Below are 24,054 nucleotides of genomic sequence, written 5' to 3'. Positions count from 1 at the left end.
TGAAATAATCTATACAATTTATAAGCCGTACCCAGAGTGTTTATGTTCCGGACTTTTACAGTTTATATAAACCATCTAATTTTGTATTCATGATATAATATTGATGTCATGAATAGTTCCCTTGCCTGACCAATCAGAACGTTGACGGGCCTGACCAATCAGAACGTTGACGGAAAAGCCAGGTATAGAGCAGGACCATCGCCGTTAAAAATACATACAAAAAAAGAAGGGGGAAAAGCATGAGAAAATAAAAATATATACAAAAAAAAACATGAGGAAATAAAAAATAAACCTTGTGTATACATGTGGTACCAGAAAGATATTTATGTTTTATGAAATAATGTATACAATTTATAAGCCGTACCCAGAGTCTTTATATTGACCTTAGTGTTATTAGCAAAGCATCGTGGTCTTTTGCTGTGTAGTATGAACTGTACAGAGATGGATGTGCAGTGACTTGTCCGTTGTTTCGGAAGTACGCGTGGTCTATGTGTCCTCCCTCAAAGTGGGTTGCTTCTTGTATGAATTGAGTGAAGCCTAGTTTCTGAAGAGATTCTGATACGTGGTTGTTGGGGTTTTCACCAAGGCATATGTTGAGATCACCGCATATCAGAGTTGTTTTGATTGGGTCGATTAACTGTGTCAAATTCTGGATCGAGGATGTATGTCCTTTGCTTTTGTAGACACTGATTATTATGTCTATGTCTGGCTAATCCCTTGCCATGTCCAATACTGTTTAGATGGAGTGAAAACCCATCAATCTGCAGAGATGGGACATAGTTGTTGTGTGTGAGCCATGTTTCACTGAGGCATATAATGACCATAGTGATGTCATGAATAGTAACATAGTGATGTCATGAATAGTGACCAATCAGAACGTTGACGGACCTGACCAATCAGAACGTTGACGGACCTGACCAATCAGAACCTTGGCTAGCCTGACCAATCAGAACGTTGACGGACCTGACCAATCAGAACCTTGGCGAGCCTGACCAATCAGAACGTTGACGAACCTGACCAATCAGAACCTTGGCGAGCCTGACCAATCAGAATGTTGACGCAAAAGCCAGGTATAGAGGGCTAATATAGCGCCGCTAAAAAAACACAGCACAAGCCACACAACATAGCAATGAGCAAGGTCTAAGGTCCTAGGTTGCTAGCTAGTCTCAGCCAAAGAAAAGAAGTATATATATATATGTATATATATATATATATATATAGGGGGGGGCGATGTTGATCTGAAAAGATGGATTTTATTTATCTTTTGGACAATGTCGTCCGGCGATCGTCCGGAGAGTCGCCCGCTGTTAAAACGTACTGTTAGGCACATCCAGCAGCAACTGGTCGCTGACCTTAGAGCTCTGGGTGGGTATAATCATGTATAAGATTTGGAAAGAAGGGGGAGCCAGCCCCTTTTTAACTTTAAAAACAAACATCAAAAGCTTCAAATCGATTCTAAAGCGCAAAGGGAGCCAATGTAGCGAGGCCAGAAATGCAGACAGACAGACAGACAGACAGACAGACAGACAGACAGACAGAGAAAGAGAGAGAGAGAGAGAGAGAGAGAGAGAGAGAGAGAGAGAGAGAGAGGAGAGAGAGAGGACCCAGGCCCAGGGGCCCAAGGGTCAGGGGGTTTCCTGTAGAAAGTTTGGCCACTGAGAGTAAATCAGGGTCGGCCTGGGTCCATCCGGCTTTGTGGAGAGTCTGTATGAACACAATTGGCCCGTGTTCGTGGGAGAGAAACCGTAGCATAATGGAAACACATCCAGAACCTGGGAAATACGTTAGATGGCAGAGGACAAGAGCCATGAAATAAACATTTTGGATTCCAGAAGAATTGTTTTGGTTCTATAAAGAACCCTTAACCATTTAAACCCTATATACTTTATCGACCGGTGTCTCCAGTGCCGGCTTATGGAAGGGTTGTAGGTCAGAAACCTAGGGGGGGGGGCATCAAACGGCGGGGAGAAAGTGAAAGAAGACTCAACTATCACCGAAGAGCGCCGAAATTTAGAAGCAACGGCTGTTGAAGTTGCACTAAAACTGTGAAAGCTGTCCATTTTGTCAAGAAGAGTCGTTTGCAAACACGTCTCATGTGAAAATAACACAGCGCTCCTCTTCACCATTCTGAAGTTTGATGGCTTGTTCAAACGGAACAGTGTTGTCACGCTACTTTAATGTATGCACGTCTAGTCTGGAGTTTTTACTTCTCCAAAACTGCAGAGATCTGGCAGCTCATTTCAATGACTTTCAATGTCTGGGTCACTGAATTAGCATATCTTCGAGAAATTGCTTGTGAACTGAACAGAGTTCTATGCAAGGCCACAATGTACAGTACTTACCATTCATATTTCTGTATGACAAAATGGAAGGCTTTCTAAAAAAAACAGTTATACAAAATGTATTGCATTGTTTCTCTAAAACATTGAAAGTTTTCTTCTTATAATGATAATTATATGTGTGTGTGTGTGTGTGTGTGTGTGTGTGTGTGTGTGTGTGTGTGTGTGTGTGTGTGTGTGTGTGTGTGTGTGTGTGTGTGTGTGTGTGTGTGTGTGTGTGTGTGTGTGTGTTTAACCCATTAAGACCGGGAATGCATCTGTGTGTCATTTTTGTATTCCTTTGGCTATTCACTTGGTGTCGTGCTACGAGCTTGTAGATCAGCTATTTTTCTTTAATCGTTAAAATGTTTGCAAATCTTTTTTTTAAGCGAACATTTTTTAACTCAAATCTTTGCTTCTGAAGGTCCCTGTAACTACATATTTTGAGATGGGGGTCTGATGGATCTGTTTTTCCTTTTCACCCATATGAAGTACAGATAACTTTCAGAAAGGCGACAAGAAAATTCAGACGAACACAGGCAGCCATGAGTGTAATGAAATATCTTGTATTAACAGACAGAGAGAGTATTGGAGGGTTACAGTATCAACAGGTGGCAGGAATCATCGGTCGTACCTCTGTCTAACGAGAGAAAGAATAAGCACTGGGTTTTAACATCAGCCGTTAACATAAACATATGACATCATGTCAGATTCATGAGCATCCGGCAGGTGGAGGTGGAATCCTCTCATTGGCGGAGAGTGATGATGAGTTGATGAAGTCAGATGAAGATGATGATGGTAGATGATAATGATGATGAAGAAGCGTCCAAGTGTCTGGGTCAACGCTTTGACTTTGGCTCTTGACCGGTCACTCAGTGGCACTGAAAAAATTGTATTGGAGGAACACACTGTTGAAGTGTTCTGAAAACAAATCCTTCTAACTAGCAATATTATGACATAACTCGAGGAGCCGAGGTACAAAACAAAAAGCCTGTAGCCAGTTTGACCTTGCATAGAGAGAGAATAGGAGACTAGAGGAACACATTTAACATGACTGAGTTATAGGCCAATATGACACCATTATATTAATTTGATATTTAAGCAGGTTATGGCCCTAGACAAATTATTATTACAAAAACACCTCTATCAGGGTCCAAGGCCAAATACATGTCATTTTGGGGGTCCTTGACATGAAAAAAAAAATGAGAACCACTGATATTATAGCAACATAATTGTTTTTCAAAAAACTGGTAGGATTTAGAAGACATTTCTAGACATTTCTAGACATCCCCCAGAGACATCCCCCAGAAGCAAAGGTTTTAGTTAAAAATGTTCGCTTTAAAAATATATATTCAAAGATTTGCACATGCACATTTTCAAGATTTTTCAAAAATGGCAAATATACAAGCTCATAGCGCGGCACTCGGTGCTGCGCTATGAGCTTGTATATCTGGTATTTTTTGAATAGCCAAAGAAATCTAAAATGACGGAGAAGCGTTCCCAATCTTAATGGGTTAAATCAATATATTTGGTTGGGATCATTACAGGACTTTCCTCAATGCAAACTGCAGTCAGATATGAGGAACAGCTAGAGCAAAGCTATTCAGTCACAGAATAAAATAATACCGGTAAGTAGTGATCGAAAATACATTTGATCAGCAACATATTCAACCAAATTGGTTCCATTGATCCGAGCCGGAACACAATCAGTTGATTGATCATTGTGGCTAAGAAGCTAAGGTGAGCACAATAGGAGAATAAACATGCTCTGGAAATGCACAAGGCCCACCCATCTGACCACTTAACACGGCAGCCGAATAAGAGGTGGGTGGGCCTCGAATGCTATCAAGATTTTCAAGTGGGCCCTGATCCAGAAAAGGTTGGAATTCACTTGTAGTCTCAAAATGCCGTTTCCCCTGGTGCCATGGTTCATGATAACTCCCCTTATAGACCCTGCTGGTTCCATGGTTCATGATAAACCCCCCTTATAGACCCTGGTGCCATGGTTCATGATAACTCCCCTTATAGACCCTGGTTCCATGGTTCATGATGAACCCCCATTATAGACCCTGGTTCCATGGTTCATGATGAACCCCCCTTATAGACCCTGGTACCATGGTTCATGATGAAACCCCTCTTATAGGCTGCACCCATTTCTGACTAGATTTTATGCCATTTACATTAGTATGTTTATGAACTATTGTGAGGTATAAATATAAATATAAAACAACAGCCGCTGTCGGGCAGAATTGAGTTTTCTTGTGAATGAATGAATGCCCTATTGATCATACTAGTGTCACACAAAAGTAGCTAAAGTCCAGATTTACAAGCTTAAAATGTGTCCCATCGCAATCCGTCTTGAGCTTGTACAGTAGATCTGCAATTTTTGCTATTTTAGCATTAGAAAAGTAACCGTTTTGGAAATGTGAGTTTTCCACCCGACAGCAACGATATACAAAAAGAAACCAAACAGGCCAACAGGGATCAATCAAATTAAGCAAATAAAACCAACATCTCAGAACTTTGTAATGCTTTTATGCAAAACATGTGCACTGTAACAGAGGGAACAGCTACTGAGCAAGTGGACAGTTTTCATACTTTGATGGTGATGAAATTTAACTGACGCTTGTCAAATTGGAGTTGATTGTAATGACAGTAGAGTGAGTTTCAGAGATCATACAGAGATGAGGAGCAAACTGAAGCAGTGAGGCTCCTTTCAGTTGAACACAACAACAGAGACCACTGGTGCTACCAGGAACAAGAGGCTAACGGTAGCACGTGTAGCACTAACAGCAGTGTTTAGAGCGCTGCTTGAGTCACCGTTGCACAAGTCGCCCAAACAGCAGTTTGCTTTGGTGTCCATGACTCCGGGTATGATGGCACTTGACACGCACATGCCCTTTGAGGCACAGCCCGCTACGTTCCTCTCTTTGCCTCCCATTACCACTGTGAACACACACAAAAAAAAACATATTTCTCTCAATGTAATGCAAGTCTAGAAAAAATGCTTTCTTCTGAAAAAACATTCTTCTGAGATTTCAAATGTAAAATATTCGGGTAAAAAGTAACGGCGGTTGTATAAATTCAAAAGCTTATCACCTTTCGCTGAGATGCAGTTATCCTCATCACCAGTACATGGTAGAATGTGGGAGCAGTCGTCACCTTTGCAAGTGTAGCACTTCTTACCGTTGGGAGAAAGGATGACAGGAGCTGTAAGGATTACATTATTTTAGAAAATGTCTTCAAGCCTGAACCTCATGTACAACAACACAACATTCATTCATTCATGTGAGAACTGTGTAATTAGTTCAACCACAACTTTATTGTTATCTCCACCAGGCCGAATCGCCGAAAAGCAAAGATTATGTTTCCGCCCCTGTCCGTCCATCCCTCTGTCCGTCTGTGAACAGCTAATCTCAGAAACCACTGGACCAATCAGCGTGAAACTTTGCTTGCCCACTCCCAGTGGTCTTGTTGTTAGAGTGTCCAATCAATCCCCATCCGGGTCATACCAAAGACTATGACAATGGGTCCCAATACCTCCCTGCTTGGCACTCAGCATCAAGGGTTGGATTGGGGGATAAGTCCCTGTGACAACATACAGTACTAGTGTCCTATCCACGGGGTGTACTTGTACATCAAGCTGCCTCACACTACAGAAACAGGAGATAGGCACCTGCCCTATGGGCCACAACATGGCTCGGCAAGGCTTACTTACTACTTATAAATACTTACAGTATGTGTGGGATATTGAGCATTGCAGAGGTCATGTACAGTACTTACGTGTGGGATATTGGACGTTGCAGAGGTCAGTGGTGCAGCACTCGCTTAACATGGTGAATCCAACGTTCACTGAGCCAGTAACACACAGGTCAGTGCAGTGCTTCGTTTTAACGTCCATTTTCATGTCACCTGAAAACAAACAAGATAATAGTCTTTGTTAAATAATGTCTTAATCATACTAGAAGCTGGTTGTATTCTATGAGAGATAACAATAAAACACAGAGGTTATAACTGTATCACATACCCAAGTATGACCTGATTGTTACTGCTCCACATTTATCAGATCCAGGGCATTGTGTCTGTGTCTCAGTGCAGGTTCCGGTAGGTCCAGGGATGCACTCATAACACCTCAACCCATAGCCTAAAACAACAAGCAGAAGACAATAAGATTACACGGCAAACATATTATACATTCCAACATGCATTAAATAATGAACACAGGCTACTTTGTGTGGTGGTCCAGGTAAGCTGCCTTGCATACATTCAGGCTTGAAGTTTGAAAGTGAAAGTCATTTCCACACTGTAGTGATAGGGGTTGTTGATACTTCCAACCACATGAGGGCAACAAATACTATAGCCTGAATATCCACCTCCAAGCTACAGCACAAAGCCTGTCAACTGAACAGTAGCAAGGTCACACTTTTGGGGTGTGACCTGCACAAATTCCTAGATTCTAAACCAGTTATTCACCTGTGTGACAGAATGGAAGGCTTTCTCAAACAAATAAATAACAAGCTGTAGATACCCCGAGGCCTAGTTTAATATGCATATTTTATACAATGGTAGGGGGGTCCCTGCTTCATCTGTCTGTCAGCTTGGAAAATTTGGAAAATGGAAAGTTGGAAAATGTTGAAAACCCCTGGTCTAGCATAATGAAGACCCCTGGTCTAGCATGATGAAGACCCCTGGTCTAGCATAATGAAGACCCCTGGTCTAGCATGATGAAGACCCCTGGTCTAGCATAATGAAGACCCCTGGTCTAGCATGATGAAGACCCCTGGTCTAGCATAATGAAGACCCCTGGTCTAGCATGATGAAGACCCCTGGTCTAGCAAAATGAAGGCCCCTGGTCTACCATAATGAAGACCGTTGGTCTAGCTTAATGAAGACCGTTGGTCTAGCATAATGAAGACTCCTATAATAACATTGTCATATAACCTTTATTAATCACTCTAAATATACTGACATTCACGATATTGATCTGTCTGTGTTGACTTAATGATCCATTTTTATGCTTTACATGTTCTGTTGTTTTATGTGCTTGTCCTGTCTGTCTGTCTGTCTGTCTGTCTGTTTGTTCTATACTGGGTAAATACTGGGTACAGCTGATTTATGAAAATATTAGTTTTACATTTTCAAGATCAAGATTATAATACGACATTAACTAAGAAATGTCACTTGGAAGATTTTCATAATCAGCTGTGGCCGAAAGGTTCCTGGTTCGATTCCCCGGACCAGCAGGAAGAAAACAAAATCATGGTGGGGAAGGGAATGACCAATATTCACCCCTCCCAAGATACACTGTTGAAGTGCCCTTGAGCAAGGCACTGAACCCCCAACTGCTCCAGTGGAGCTGTTAAACTGTAAGAACTGTGGTTGTACTGGTGTTGTGAATATTATACAATGCTCTTTCCGCTACCTAACTTTCTTTACCTAACTCCTCGTATGCAGTTTCACATCACTGACATAATGAAAAAGTAATTGGCTTTCTTTATGTTAGGGGTGCAACCTGTCCTGGATGGAAGTGCTGAGGTGCAGTGCTTCTTAACCTTATTTCCTGTCCCCTTGTCACCCTAACGTTTCTTGGTAAAACACTAGCCTAGAACTGTTTACATGTTTGCAGAAATGACAGTTATCTACAGAATACATCTACAAGCCTTCCTGTAAATCGGGGAGGCTATAGCGCCCCGCGTGGGAGGCCATTTGCACCCGTGGTGAAAACCTGACGACGTTGCTCAATTTGGGTCTCTGGAAAGCCACAGCACATCCTCCCATCAGCACATCTGTCTGACAATCCAGGATGTGGCAAAGGGGCCCTGCCGATGTCTTCGCTTATCTCATCTGATGAACTTTTGCACTTCACTCACTTACACATATAGGCATAATTTATTATCTGTGTAATAGCTACGCCCATACGAGACCACCTCGGTGGGCTGTCCAACACTAATTCTGTCAATGTATATATGTGACTGCTTGTTTTTCAATAAATTAGAACATGTTGGCTTATGCTGTTGGTAACAGCATAAGCCCAAGGATGAGCGTGATCAGATGCATTGTGTTGAACAGAGAGGTTCAAATTAAACATGGAACACAGTTACAGCTAAAGACTGTGGAGGGGGTGTGGTCTCTGGATGAAAGACTGAACATGATTCTTCTCCTGATCCATGTGATTCATGGCAAGGAATCTATTGAAAGGAAGGGACGCGCTGGATGCCGGTGACACGCCAGGACACTCATGGGTGGCAAACCTCGCACCGGAAGTTCAATAAATGCATTGCAGTGAATGAAGCCGGCTGGACCAACTTGGGAACAAACACTATTTATGAACGATTGCGACGTTTGTGCACATACATCATTTTATTGAGGCATCTAAACAGCGGCAGGTATCGCTTCTGTCTCGGAGGTATCACAAGATTTGGTTGCCAGACAGGAAATGGTGGACAGTCTTGCGATACTTTGCTACTTTGTGCTCTTTAGATACCTCTATAAAGTTATACAGTGCGCACATCGAAAAGCAACAAAACAACGTGTGATATGTCTTCTTTTATTTTCCTGAGCCGAGTATTTTATAAAAGTCTCAATCGTTCAGAAATAGCGTTTGTTCATAAGCTGTCCAGCCGGCTCACATAGACTCCAATGTTATTTCACCGAACTTCCAGTGTGTGTCGGCCACCCAGTGTGACAAATCTGCCGTCTGGAATTGCAGGATAGAGATAATGACGTCGGTGTCCCTTCCTTATAAAATAAATTGCTTGATTTATGGAGGGAGGTGGACAGACTGCCACCATTCCACAAGCCTGTCGTGTGGATTGCTGGTGAAAGTAAGTCTTCATTCTCTGGTTCCTCACCTTTCAGACTCTCAGCTGGAGAGACATCATATCCATCCATCACCAACACAGTGGATGCAGTCACAGTTATCTGGGATGCTACTAAGGAGCTGCTTCAGGTACTTGCAGTTCATGGACGGTGATGCTACCAAGATATTGGTGATGCTGGATGAATGCCATGGCAACTATTACCATTACAACAGGCTTGTTGAATGGTGGCAGTCTCTCCACTTCCCTCCATGAGCTGCCAATGGATGTCGTCTTGATTGCAGCCAGGTAGTCATCCTTCTTCCCCTACGCATGTGTAGCAGGATGGGCGTTGTCTCCCACTCTACCCACGGCCCATCCTCCTCCCACTAATCAGTGGGCTGATTACCTGCAGTATTTAAGCAGCACACTCTCTGCCCTCATCAGTGTCTATTTTCGTTGTGTGCGGGTCCTCTGACCGGTTTCCTCAGCTGGCCCGTCGGGCTTCAGTTGCCACGCTTGTCCACGGCGTGTGCGTGTCCTCACTGTGTTGCCTCGGACAAAGCTGGCCCGTTGGGCTTCAGTTTGTTTGCTCACTATGCATACGCAGTCCCTGTGTGCAACTGTCCGTCTCTCCATGATAGCAATTCCCCCTCGGGTTGTCTACCCCTGGCTGTGTATGTGACTGGACCACGCAAAGTGTGTGCGTGGTCCAGTCCGCGTGCGCTTTGTCTTTGAATGCGCGGTAGTTTTAAATCTGTCTGTCTCTCTGTTGTGTCTCATTGATCTTAAGCACTATTGAATAGTGGGCTGATATTGCCGCTTGTGTTTCTAAAATATAATGACTCATTCTTTTAAACTTTGAACTGTTGTCTTTGACTTATTGTGTCTATCTTATTTGACTGAGTCCCCATCAAGATTTCCCGGACACTAACTGTTGAATGACAAAAATGTTTGCTGAATATAACTCCGGCCAAAGCTGATTACTATTGATGGAGAAAATACAAAGAACGGGTGTATTTTCTTTAATAAAAATGTTGATAAATCATTTGGAAAGGTTTTGTTAACTTGGTGTTGTCCACACATGTGTTGTGTATCTGGGAAGCATTTATTGACAGTCTACACAACCCACTGAGGACTCTTAAGAGAAAGAATCATATACAAAAATGGCCACAGGCAGAGCAGACCTCTCATTCAGTGAACCTTAATGACCAAATTAAAAGAAAACAAAAGTATAGCATGCCATGTCATGTTTCTTAAGCTTTTGGGCCTTTGGATCCCGACTATACGGCCGGCCATCGATTCTCCTCCCAGTGTGGAGGAAGAAGGCTTCAGTGTGTACTGTGATCCCTCCCTCTTGAAATGTATACTCATTTGTTCCTGTTGTGTGTGTGAGCCATAATAGCCATCTCAAACAGTTGTCCTCAAAATCCTGCCTCCAGTCGCTGTCATTAGGCACTAGAGCCAGCGCTCGCTTGCCCAGATGATAACAAATAATTGGCTTGTAGGGCAAAACAGGGGCAACCTCTACAGGACAGGTCTCACAAGACACAGTGAGGGCACAAACAGGGCAGAGGCTGTGATCGTGACACATATGTGCTATTACTATTTGCAGCTTTCACCCAAATGTAGGCCCAAGTCAAGTGAGTAGAAATGTTCAGATGATTCGAGCTGGTGGGAATGCTGATCATTAAACCAGGGGTGTTTTTATGCGAAGTGCCCTTACATTATTATTTTGACAGTAGGCTATGGCTGCAAGTTGGTCTTGATGTTCATTAGGACATTTCCATTCTGACCAGCTGTGTTTTTAACAGTTTCACTTGTCCAAAGATGTGGTTTTCTGTGTGGGTTTGTAGCATGCGTGGTCAGCTGAAAATATATTTATACTTCCCATAATTAGTTTCATTTTGATACTCATAATAAAAAAGCCCTCTTTCATTTCCTCTTCTTGTGTCCAGAATGGATCATTGTTGTGAAACCTGACCAAACATGTTTAATTCATTTCTACTTGGAACGTGTGCCTGGTATAAACCCAAATGATCCTTACACTGAACCACACCATACCCATGCCTACAGTATAACTATAGCTATATGATCCTTACACTAACCTGAACCAAACCCATGCCTACAGTATAACTATATGATCCTTACACTAGCCCAGGGCAGGAATTACCCGGCGGCCACGGAGGCCATGACCCTCGTTGCCCCTCTCTTTGGCCATCGAAATATACATGCCCTAAAGGCCACAGTGGCTGAGGTGCCCCCCGACTGCACTGCCCACGCTGATTACACCGTTTCCCCTCTGCGCTATATCTTCCTGTCAATACGGTAGACACCAGTTGTCTGGTTGAGATTCTAAATACTGGACAACATCAAGTGAAACGCTGCACATAACCAGTGGTAGGTTTGATTTCTAGCCTGTATTCCAGTTTAAAATGCTGCGGATCAAGCAATGTTTTCGACAGAGAGAGAGAGAGAGGAGGAGAGAGAGAGAATTCCGTAGTCCGGACCGATATGCCCCGATGTATTTTGTGTGATGTGATTGGCCAGTGGTCAATACGCTGTGATTGGCCAGTGGTCAACGCGCTTGAATTGCATCGTGCCTCCTCTAAAATGGCGGCCGCGATACAGGTCGCTCCAACGAACTGCAGAGGCCAACGAGGTATCTAGGTTTCTATTCACCTCTTTCCTAGGCTGTGTGTTTTCCACTTCCTGTCGGATTTCATTGGATATCATTAGTCATCTGACCAGTTTCATTGGATTTCATTGGCTCAAATTGACAGGAAGTGGAAAACACATAGGAAGTGGAAAGCCTAGGAAACAGGTGAATATCTATGGTACACACACCATTTCTGTTTCTCGCTGAGTCTGTCACCACTCCCCATAGCCATAGCGCACGGCCAGTGAGAGACAGCTGACACTCTATCCGCTCTGCGAAGCTCATTTCTCTGCCACAAGCATTTGGAAGTTGGCTTGTGTCTCTTCCAAAGTACCGGTGTTTCCTTAGCTTCACTGGCGACAAAAATAACTTGAAGCTGGGCTGGATGAATAAGGAAACAAACATAAGGTGGCACCGTACAGCCGAACCTCAGACAGTACCCCCGAACCTCAGAATGACGTCATATTGTAGTCTGGACAGAGCTGAACCGACTAAAAGGTCTAGTATGCAGTGGCCTTTAGTGTATTAGTTTATTCTGCACCTGGCTTTTGATGTGAACAGTGTCATACACTCATATTTTGACAAGTCCCCAGCCCTCCAGCTTAAAACCACTTTCCAGAACACCTTTGATTGTACAGAGAAATGCTGCGGTGTGTGTGTGTGTGTGTGTGTGTGTGTGTGTGTGTGTGTGTGTGTGTGTGTGTGTGTGTGTGTGTGTGTGAGTGAGTGAGTGAGTGAGTGAGTGAGTGAGTGAGTGAGTGAGTGAGTGAGTGAGTGAGTGAGTGAGTGAGTGAGTGAGTGAGTGAGTGAGTGAGATAATAAATACAGGGTGCTTTGTGTATGTACACCAGAGAGGATATAATTCATAAGATAATTAAAATAATATTGGTTTTATAATGTATTGTATACATAATAAAAGTATAGTATTAATAATAAAATATAGCTGCAAGCAGCAATGAGCGGTTTCGAGAAAACTGGCAGAGTGGCAGACTGGCAAACTGGCAGACTGGCAGACTGGCAGACTGTGACAGAGTGGCAGACTGTGACAGAGTGGCAGACTGGCAGACTGGAAGACTGTGACAGAGTGGCAGACTGGCAGACTGGCAGACTGTGACAGACTGTGGCAGACTGGCAGACTGGCAGACAGACAGACTGTGGCAGACTGGCAGACTGGCAGACAGACAGACAGACAGACAGACAGTGACAGAGTGGCAGACTGGCAGACTGTGACAGACTGGCAGACTGGCAGACTGGCAGACTGTGACAGAGTGGCAGACTGTGACAGAGTGGCAGACTGGCAGACTGGCAGACTGTGACAGAGTTGCAGACTGGCAGACTGTGACAGAGTGGCAGACTGGCAGACAGACAGACTGTGACAGAGTGGCAGACTGGCAGACTGGCAGACAGACAGACAGTGACAGAGTGGCAGACTGGCAGACTGTGACAGAGTGGCAGACTGGCAGACAGACAGACAGACAGACAGACTGTGGCAGACTGGCAGACAGACAGACAGTGACAGAGTGGCAGACTGGCAGACTGTGACAGAGTGGCAGACTGGCAGACTGTGACAGAGTGGCAGACTGGCAGACTGTGACAGAGTGGCAGACTGGCAGACTGGCAGACTGTGACAGAGTGGCAGACAGACAGACAGACAGACAGACTGTGACAGAGTGGCAGAGTGGCAGACAGACAGACAGTGACAGAGTGGCTGACTGGCAGACTGGCAGACTGTGACAGAGTGGCAGACCGGCAGACTGGCAGACAGACAGACTGTGACAGAGTGGCAGACTGGCAGACTGGCAGACTGGCAGACAGACAGACAGTGACAGAGTGGCAGACTGGCAGACTGGCAGACAGACAGACAGTGACAGAGTGGCAGACTGGCAGACAGACAGACTGTGACAGAGTGACAGAGTGGCAGACTGGCAGACAGACAGACAGTGACAGAGTGGCAGACTGGCAGACAGACAGACAGTGACAGAGTGGCAGACTGGCAGACAGTGACAGAGTGGCAGACTGGCAGACTGGCAGACAGACAGACAGTGACAGAGTGGCAGACTGGCAGACAGACAGACAGACAGACAGACAGACAGACAGACAGTGACAGAGTGGCAGACTGGCAGACTGGCAGACAGACAGACAGTGACAGAGTGGCAGACTGGCAGACTGGCAGACAGTGACAGAGTGGCAGATTGGCAGACAGACAGTGACAGAGTGAGAGAGAGGCAGACAGACAGACAGACAGACAGGCTACCAGGAGTATGTTTGTAACAAAGTAAGAATTCCAAATAATGATCACCTCAATGGACAGGGATCAAACCAGCGACCTATGGATTCACAGGCTGCCTCTCTTCATATTGAACTAGAAATATAGCCTCCCTGATGGTGTCTGTTGATATCTATAGGTTTTTCAGTCTGTTATGAACCAAGCCTCTGTTTTGCTAGCTACTCTAGATTACTGGTTGACAAATATTTAGCAATAAAGTTTTGTTTTGTGTTCTTGGAATGGAAAGTAGTGAAAATAGTTGATCTACAAGCTGACAATGTGTTGCTATCTGAAAAGTTGTGAGATTGTAGATTGGCTATTTTCACAAGAAAGTATGTTGTACATAAAAAAACAACTAATCTCAAAAAAGCATTTCATGTTATTGTTTAAAAGTTGCACATGTCTGAATTAACAGGGTCATGTTTTGTACAATGCAATTTAAATGTAAACTGTAATCAGTGGGATTTGAACCAGGGACCTTCAGCACTTGAGGCTCACACTCTACTGGTGGAGCTATTGAATCCACAGGATCAGACAGTGAGAAAGGAGAATATAACAAAACAAAACAAAAGGGCGAATGAAGTACGTCATGCATTAAAAATAACTACTTTCAAGTTTACATTTCTCGTTATTTTTAACAATTGCACATGCATTTATTGATACAGTCATGTTGTGTGCAATGCAATTATAAGTCTACATGAGGTGGGATTCGAACCGGCGACCCTGTGGTTTCAAGGCAGATGGTTCAGCGATCAAGCTATTGAACCAACACACCTGCACCTGTGAAAAAGGGCCTCAAACATTTATTTGACACAGTTTCACGCAAATTGCTCAGAAATCCTTGGTTTAAATGTTTTTCAAACTGCTCAATACATTTCGGAATGGAAACTAGTGAAAATAGTCGATCTACAAGCTCACAACGCGTTGCTATCTAAAAAGGTGTGAGATTGTAGATCAGCTATTTTCACAAGAAAGTATGTCATACATAAAAAACAACTACTCTCAAAAGCAATTCATGGTATTGTTTAAAAATTGCACATGTCTGAATTAACAGGGTCATGTTTTGTATAATGCAATTTAAATGTAACATGTGACGAGTGGGGTTTGAACCGTGGACCTTTGGCACATGAGACTAACACTGTATTGATCAAGCTATTCAATCCACAGCCTTGGTCAGTGAGAAGGGAGAATCCAACAAAACAAAACAAAACAAAAGAGGGAATGAAGTACATCATACATTGAAAACAACTACTCTCAATAAGCGTTTCATTTAACAATTGCATGTTTATTCATTGATACAGTCATGTTGTGTGCAATAAAATTGAGTTGAGGTCTGCATGAGGTGAGATTTGAACCGGCTACCCTGTGGTATCAAGGCAGATGATTAAGCCATTGGGCCAACAGACCCGAACTGATGAAAAGGGAGTTCACACACATGACACACTTTAACGCAAATTGCTCAGAAATGCTGGATTTAAATGTTTTTCAAACTGCTCAAAATTGCAGACAATCTAAGGGCGGAGCTTACTGGTCAAAGTGATAGATATGTTCCTCATGAGTCAAGGCACATGTGTAAGCAGGTTTAACGGCTGTCAGCCAAACGAGGCATGACTTTTGCCTGTTTAAAGTTTGCATTTTCAAAAAATTGCTATAGCGCCCCCCTTTGACCAATTGGAGTAAGATTGGTTTCAGTGATACTTGGAATGACCTTCTACAATATTGCAAAGTGTCAAACAAATGCGAGTCTGCATGTATGTTTTAGGGGCAGATGAATAATTGTCATAAAACTGCAATTTTCATTGGCTTATAAAAGCTTAACGTTTTCACTTATGGAAAATCCGCTTGCTCACGTCTGTCGGCATTGGTCCAAAGTTCATGTGTATACAGTTTCGTACAGATTGCTCAATCTGTACGAAGGAAGAGTCTTTTTTACTGCTTTTCATAGAATTCGAAATGGTGGGAGATCTAAAGGTCAGAGGTCAAAAGTCAGAGTGTGAAAGTTGTTAGGCATGAGGAGACGCATGTGGGCATCGAAGTTTCATGGCTGTGGGTCAAACAGGGCATGAGTTGTACCTGTTCAAAGTTGGCATATTTCAATTGAGTGCTACAGCGCCACCCTTTGGCCAATGTTTGTGAGTTTCGGGTTTTCGCCGTTTGGCATAGCCCTCTACCATATTGCCGAATTTCATAAAAAGTGACCACGCGGTTAGGCCAGAACTGGCAAAACCGGCGGAAGAATAATGAACTCTTACAGATGTAATAAGGCTTCGAGCCTATTGGCCTCGAAACCTTAATAATGCAGGCAGGCTATACTTACAGGCAGGCAGGCAGACAGACAGACAGACAGGCAGGCAGGCAGGCAGACACACAGACAGACGACCACTCACACGCACACAAACACAAGGACGCACGCACACGGTGCATGTTCAGTTGACTGTCAGCTAGACAGGTTCTTTTATTTATTCGTTTGTTTATTTGGATCCCCATTAGCTACTACCTTAGCAGCAGCTACTCTTCCTGGCGTCCATGAGGTGTTGTGAAATGGTTTGTGGTTTGTTACAAAACGTTTTTCCTACTTCCCTTCCTTCACCACCGCAGTTGTTGCTGACGACATATTTAACATATTGCTGACAGCACTTCATGTACGGTAGCCTACACCCTTCACTTTTTCTGTAGGTCTTGTGAAATAATTTGAGGTTTGTCGGAAAGTGTCCTTTTTTCCTTTTTTCACCATCGCTATTCAGATTTAGTTGATGACACAAATTATATTTCTCATTCGACATGACAAAACAATTATTAATTGCATATCCTTTCTCTCATGGCGTCTGTTCCCAAATTCATTCTACCGATGTCTTGTTTCATTAGTAGTGGTTTATAAGTTGTGGTTTTAATAGCAGTAAAATGTTGCAGCGACCCCGCGCGCAAAAGACCCGGCCGTAACTTACTCCTCCAAGCTCATTATGAACTTGTATCTGCTATTTTCTTTTAAAGCGTGAACATTTGTGCAAACCTTTGAATATAAATATATATTTTTAAGCGAACATTTGTAACTCAAATCCTTGCTTCTGGGGGTCCCTAGAACAAAATATTTTGAGATGGGGGTCCGTGGCCAAATACATATCATTTTGGGGCTCCTTGACATGAAAAAGTTTGAGAACCACTGGGTTAAAGGTTGTTTTGTGTTACTACCAGGCTACTTACCCAGTCATGCCCAAGGTAGGGATGCCAGTTTGAAAGTGGCTTCTGCAACATTTTGGACTAGCTCTAGCCGTGGTTCACATGACGCTCGTCTGTCACAACCGTCATGGAACCGTTTGTACCTGTATATTACGCATTGTTCAATAAAAAGCTTTTTAATCTGATCGACGGCCATTTTCTCCGAATTTTCTCCGATGCTTTCAACTATGTGACACTACTGGTTGGGAGGTGTATTGCACTCTGATACATAAAAAATAAAAATAAAAATAATAGAAAATAGCCACCGATCGGATTAAAATGCTTTCTATTGAACTATATGTTGCTATATGATTATGTACATGTGAGAGTTGTAAATGTCAAAAAATCGAAAACCAGGAAACAGTCGGTTCCATATGACTGTCATGGTAGACAGTCATGTTTCAGGGCTAGCCTAGCTCCAGACTACCCCCCCCCCCCCCACCGACTCGCTGTGAGCTTTTATATCTGCTAATTTTTAAATAGCCATGGTAACAAATGAGACCCCCGGGAACCCCTCCAAGGACCCCTGCACTTTGAGAACCAGTGCATTAAACAACCTTCCACACTTTTCATGACCCTCATTCTGTCTGTTAGGCTACGTTCACACTGTTAGCACCAAATCAGATGCCTTTGTCTAATCTGAAGAGCAACAACAAAACCATAGACTACAGTGTCATGTTGCTGCTTGAGATTTCAGGTCAGTAACTTTCATTTTATGTTTGGTAAAAAAAAATGTAAAGCATTTTTTCTTCTTCAATTAAACAAAACATGATTTATTCCCCCCAATACAAAACACAAAACATTAACAAAACATAAACACATTGTTTATGTTTTTTTCCTCAAATACAAACAGGACTCAATTAAACTAAACAAATAATAAAGCAACACATCAGAACTTTTAATGCTTCTAAACAAGAACTTATATCAGAGGGAACGGCTACTGAGTAAATGGACAGTTTTCATATGTGAAGATAAGTTTAATGGAAAAGCATTTTCACTATATTTAAGAAATAGTGAAAATAGTCATGTCACGATCTGCCCCAGTTCTGTCTGTCCTGCCCTTTACTCCAGGGGCCAACCAACATTGATATTTTCACAAATTGGTACCACCCAAGGTGACGGTACATTTTTTGTATTTTTGTCTTCCTGCTGTATATGTCTCTAGTTTATATTTTGGTATGCTACATCTGCCAATCTAGTAGCTTAATGAAGTAGTTATCACTCTCTAAACAAACCTACCCCCATATAAAACTGTGATGTGTGTGAATGACGTCTAGACAATACTTTTTGGAAACCAATGGTCTTACAATGGACAGTTGACCCTAGGGTAATTGTATCAGTAGAATCCATTTCTGCAGAGGAAATGTTGGTAATGTGCATATTTAATGAGATCATTTGCTTATTTGAATATGTTTTGTGGAAATAATAGCTTGATATGTAAATACAATTACAGTTAGATATTTCAAAAAGTGTAAAACACATGAGCCATAATTAAAAAAAACATTGTAGGAAAGAAGCTCTGTTCCATATAAAATCTGACCTCTGCTATGATTGGCTCCCGGGGCAGACTTTGGTCATGTGTGGTTTAAGAAGACAAGACAGCTACATTGGTTTTATTGTATTTTTACACTGCTGGGTCATTTTAATTGCCGAGGTTAAATCCCTCTTTTCTATATACAATGGTTTTATGATTGAACTTCATGAATTCATTCTTTGTGTGGTTGTTTTGATGATGTTACTGCTCTTCCCTGGATGTGCAACCTCTGCAGAGATAGAACGGAGCCCTAGAGACTCCTAGAGACTAGACGGCATATCGTCTAGGTTTTAATCAAACGTAGCTGCAGCATAACAACAGTACTTGTAGGATTAACAACAGTACTTGTAGGATTAACAGCAGTACTTGTAGGATTAACAGCAGTGCTTGTAGGATTTACAGCAGTACTTGTAGGATTAACAGCAGTACAGTACTTGTAGGATTAACAGCAGTGCTTGTAGGATTAACAGCAGTACTTGTAGGAGTAACAGCAGTGATTCTAGAACTTTTAGCCCTAAAATCAGCATCGTTGCACAAGTCACCTTCACAGCAGTCAGCCTTTTCTGGATCTTCTTGAAGATCACAAACGCTCTTTGAGGCGCAGCCCGCCATGGTCTCCACATTTCCTTTGTCTGTGACAAAACAAAACAAAACAAAACAAAAGAATCTACGTATTAATACTCCACTAAAGGTTTGAGAACCAGTGACATAGAAAACTGATTGACTCACACACTCACACACACTCACACGCGCACACGCGCACACGCGCACACACACACACACACACACACACACACACACACACACACACACACACACACACACACACACACAAATATTGATATTTATATGATGTACGGGGTCATTACATTACTGTCTCTACTTAATGTAATGCTCCATGTCTAGAAAAATCATTGAACATTCTTCTGAACTGAGGAATTTAAGTTACATTCCTCAGTTCAGAAGGATGTTCAATGACCGGATACAGTATAACCAAATGTATAAATGGTGCATTTATATAGCGCTTTTATCCAAAGCGCTTTACATTGATTGTGCCATTAACCCATTCACACACACATTCATACACCGATGGCGGAGGAAACCATGCAAGGCACCAACCTGCTCATTGGGAGCAATTAGGGGTTCAGCATCTTGCTAAAGGACACTTCGACACTAACTCCAGGAGAGCGCCCCAGCCCAGGATCGAACTGGGAACCTTGCGGTTTTCCAGTTCACTCTACCCGGCCACTCTACCCCTGAGCCACTGCCGCCCCCAGTGGCAGTGTATACATGCATAATTGTACGGTTTTACTGTACATTCATTAAAAGCAGGTCTGTCTTATCAAGTTTGTTTCTAGTGTTGACAGCCAACACTAGTGGGGGAGTGGTTAAGGGTGGGGGAGTGATTAGGTGACTGATTAGGGATGGAGTTAAGTACCTATTGTCCCTCCCATTGACACACCCATTTCTGGGCGGTGTTAAAAACATTGGAATATTTGCAGGGCATTTTCTCTGCTTTGGCGTTTATGATTCAACACGTTTCAAATGGTCATATCTTTTTAAAATATTTTCAAATTTCAATGAATGATACATCATATGAAAGCTTACATTCTGTACGTTAATTGAAAAATGACCAAGGCCCCCTTCTGTCTCAAACCACTGTAACCGGTCAGGAGAAGCATCATATCAATTAATACGCGCATTACCTATTTCTGAGATGCAGTGATCCCGATCTCCAGTACATGATAGAATGTGGGAGCAGTCGTCACCTTCACAAGTGTAGCACTTCAAACCGTTGGGAGTATCGTTGATAGGAGCTGTAAGGTTTAAATGTATAATTATATAGATGATGTGTTCAACCTTTAACCTCATGTACAAAAGAAACAACATTCACATAATAAGAACTGTGTAGTTAGTTAAAACACAAGTTTATTTTATTCGTCCTCTGGCACAGCTGAAAGTTATTAAATGAATGTAAAAACACCTTAGAGGTACAGCAGGTCTTCATAAATGTCTCATCCCCATTCATATGTACAGTGATTATCATTCATATGTACAGTGATTATAGTGTTTATCATTCATGTGTACAGTAATTATAGTGCTTATCATTCATATGTATAGTGGTTATTGAGTGTGTTGTTCATATGTAACGTGTTATAGAGTTTATCGTTCATATGTACAGTGGTTATTGAGTTTATCATTCATATAGTGGTTATTGAGTTTATCATTCATATGTACAGTAGTTATAGTGTTTATCATTCATATGTATAGTGGTTATTGAGTTTATCATTCATATGTATAGTGGTTATTGAGTTTATCATTCATATGTATAGTGGTTATTGAGTTTATCATTCATATGTATAGTGGTTATTGAGTTTATCATTCATATGTATAGTGGTTATTGAGTTTATCATTCATATGTATAGTGGTTATTGAGTTTATCATTCATATGTATAGTGGTTATTGAGTTTATCATTCATATGTATAGTGGTTATTGAGTTTATCATTCACATGTATAGTGGTTATTGAGTTTATCAAACATAGATTAAAACACACAACATATGGTTATAATGTAGTTACTTACGTATGATCGTGTTGCAGAGGTCAGTGCTACAACACTGGGTGATGAAAGTTCCCACTTTAAAATGCACTGAGCCATTAGCACACTCATCATCTGCCTTGCAACTCTTCTCAGTAACATCCTCGTAGTTACCTGGATCTAAACAACAAACAAGATGTTACATCTCTTCCAAATAATATCTTAATCGTACTAGAAAGATACTGTAATCTATCGACAGAGTTTTACCTCACACAAATGAATTGCAGGTTGGAGGTTATACTTCTGTTACATACCTACATAGTTTCTGGTTGTTGAAGCACCACATTTATTAGAGCTATTAGAACAGTCCTGGCTTTCTTCAGTACATTCTCCTGGAGCTCCCGGGCCACACACATAACATCTCAAAGCATATCCTGAGACAACAGATCGAAGACAATATATATACACACACAATATAAACTAATGCAAACATTAAACACATTTCGTCATTCATGTGTATTAGGAGCAGTATGTTAGTTAAACTATTCTGCATTTTGCCACTGTTTGATTTATCCTCACTGAGGATAGTGTTGAAAAGTGTTTGTGTGGAAATGGAAGTAAAACGTCCTTCAATCACTTCTGAGGAGGAATATGTTCATTATTTTTCTTTCTATACCCACAGTAAATGATTGCGTTATTATTTGAAGTTTATGACTCCCTGATCTCTAGAACGTCATTGTTTTGGGAGCATTTGGCTATTAATAGGTCAGTACATTTTGTCCAGCTGCCTTTGATGAATTCCTCTTACAGTTGGAAGGCTTGAAGTTTGAAAGTGTCTCTTCAGGACTAGAGGTAACTGTCAGGTTCATAAATGTAGTGAAAGTTGTGTATTTTCTTCTAAATGTGGGTGAGCAAAATTCCCTTTAAATGTCAATATCCAAATAAAGTAGACATGTGGAGTAGTGCAGTGGTTCTCAAACACTTTCATGTCAAGGACCCCCAAATTAATATGTATTTGGCCGTGGACCCCCATCTGAAAATATGTTGTGCCAGGGACCCCCAATTCCCATTACAAGATTTTTATAATAATATAGTAATAAATAAGTTAAATGGTTTCAAAGATATTCTAAATTATTCACATTTGAATTTCAAGATTGTGTTATCAATAGATCTACAAGCTCACAACGTGTCACATTGACATTGTGACACGTTGTGAGCTTAGATCTGGTTAAACTGATTTTGATGCAGTAATAATTTCACCTCTTTTTATCCATAGAATGCCTATACTAAAAGGAGTTGTTGATACTTCCAACTACAAGAGAGCAACAACAACCAGCCTGAGTGTCCACCTGCAATCTACACCTGATATTATGTCAATAGAATCAAACACCACTTTAAAGACGTACATTAAGGAGCTGCTACGCTGTATTAATAAGAAGTTATTTTTGAAAGAACCCAGTTTCTTCAACATAATAAAGAAACATTTCATGGTACTTGGTCCAGAGTTGTCATGTTAAAAAGCCTGAACAGCAGCAAGTTCATGCTTTTGGGCATGATGTCCTACTGTTGATTCTAAACCAGACTTCACACCCACAAATGTCTCCGAAATGAGTGCATTTCCTTATGCCGCTGTACGTTAAAAGTTACATTACATTATTTTTGACTACTAATGACTTAATTTTAGATTTTTGTGCCTTTTGGGTGGACACTCTGAAGGCTTTTCAGTTGAACAGCAGTGACTGTTTCTTTCTGAGAGCAGAGCAACTGTGGTTCTGCAAGAGAGATATTTGAATTAGGGAAATGATTTAGCCATAAAAAGGACAATTTCTCCTTTCTCCGTTTATTGTTTGAGGAGATAGGAGACACAATTCTGGTGGAATAAAAAATACAGAACAAATAAATACAGAAAATAAAAAATAAAAACCCATTAGACCCAGATAGAATCAAACAGACTTACCTGTTGGTAACAGCATAAGCCCAAGGATGAGTGTGATCAGATGCATTGTGTTGAACAGAGAGGTTCAAATGAAACATTAAACACAGTTGCAGCCTCTAATAAGACTGTGAAGGGGGCGTGGTCTCTGGATGGAAGACTGAATATGTCACTTCAAACCATGTGATTCATGGAATCTCTTGAAAGGAAGGGACGCTCTGGATGCCCGGGGACGCGCCATGACACTCATGGTGGCAAACCTCACACCGGAAGTTCAATAAATACATTGCAGTGAATGGAGCCGGCTGGACCAGCTTGTGAACAAACACTATTTCTGAACGATTGCGACCTTTGTCATATCGGTTCAGGCGCTATAACAGGCCCATGTAAAAGAATTGGGGCAGAGGTTCTGAATTGGCATCCAGGGAGCGTGTGTGCACAGTATCGCAGCGACTGGAACAACGGTGCCGGAGATTAGCTGCTAACGGACGGACAGGACACACACACACACACACACACACACGGACGGACGGACGGACGGACAGACAGACAGACAGGGGGTAAAACATACTCTCTCGCCATGCCTTTCGGCCTGGCGGAGACAATAACAGTATAGGGCAGGGGTTTTCAACAGGTGGTCCATGGACCACTGGTGGTCCGTGGAGGTATTGCATGTGGTCCCTGACCATGCATTTAGCCTAGTAATTGTGAAAGTCAAAGGGAATATTTTCTTCCATGGAACAGTGCACTACACGATCTGGTGACTTATGATGATGCCTCAATGTTGTCAGT

At 42.1% G+C, this 24,054-nt stretch overlaps 1 protein-coding gene across 1 annotated transcript; it reads right to left on the bottom strand.

The window, feature by feature from the left end:
• Nucleotides 1-4,867: 4,867 nt before the first annotated feature.
• On the bottom strand, nucleotides 4,868-23,340 carry LOC311041974 (urokinase plasminogen activator surface receptor-like). The gene is made up of 5 exons (XM_084052473.1): nucleotides 23,287-23,340; nucleotides 6,346-6,462; nucleotides 6,102-6,230; nucleotides 5,418-5,528; nucleotides 4,868-5,264 (listed from the first exon to the last, which is right to left on the bottom strand). Exons 1-5 carry the CDS (start codon nucleotides 23,330-23,332, stop codon nucleotides 5,035-5,037), a joined length of 633 nt encoding a protein of 210 aa, XP_083908599.1. The 5' UTR covers nucleotides 23,333-23,340; the 3' UTR covers nucleotides 4,868-5,034.
• Between the last annotated feature and the right edge of the window lie 714 nt (nucleotides 23,341-24,054).

This window comes from Gymnoscopelus microlampas (genome assembly GCF_963454915.1).
Source record: "Gymnoscopelus microlampas genome assembly, chromosome: 3".
NCBI classification, from domain to species: Eukaryota; Metazoa; Chordata; class Actinopteri; order Myctophiformes; family Myctophidae; genus Gymnoscopelus; species Gymnoscopelus microlampas.
This window is presented reverse-complemented; position numbering and strand designations above follow the sequence as displayed.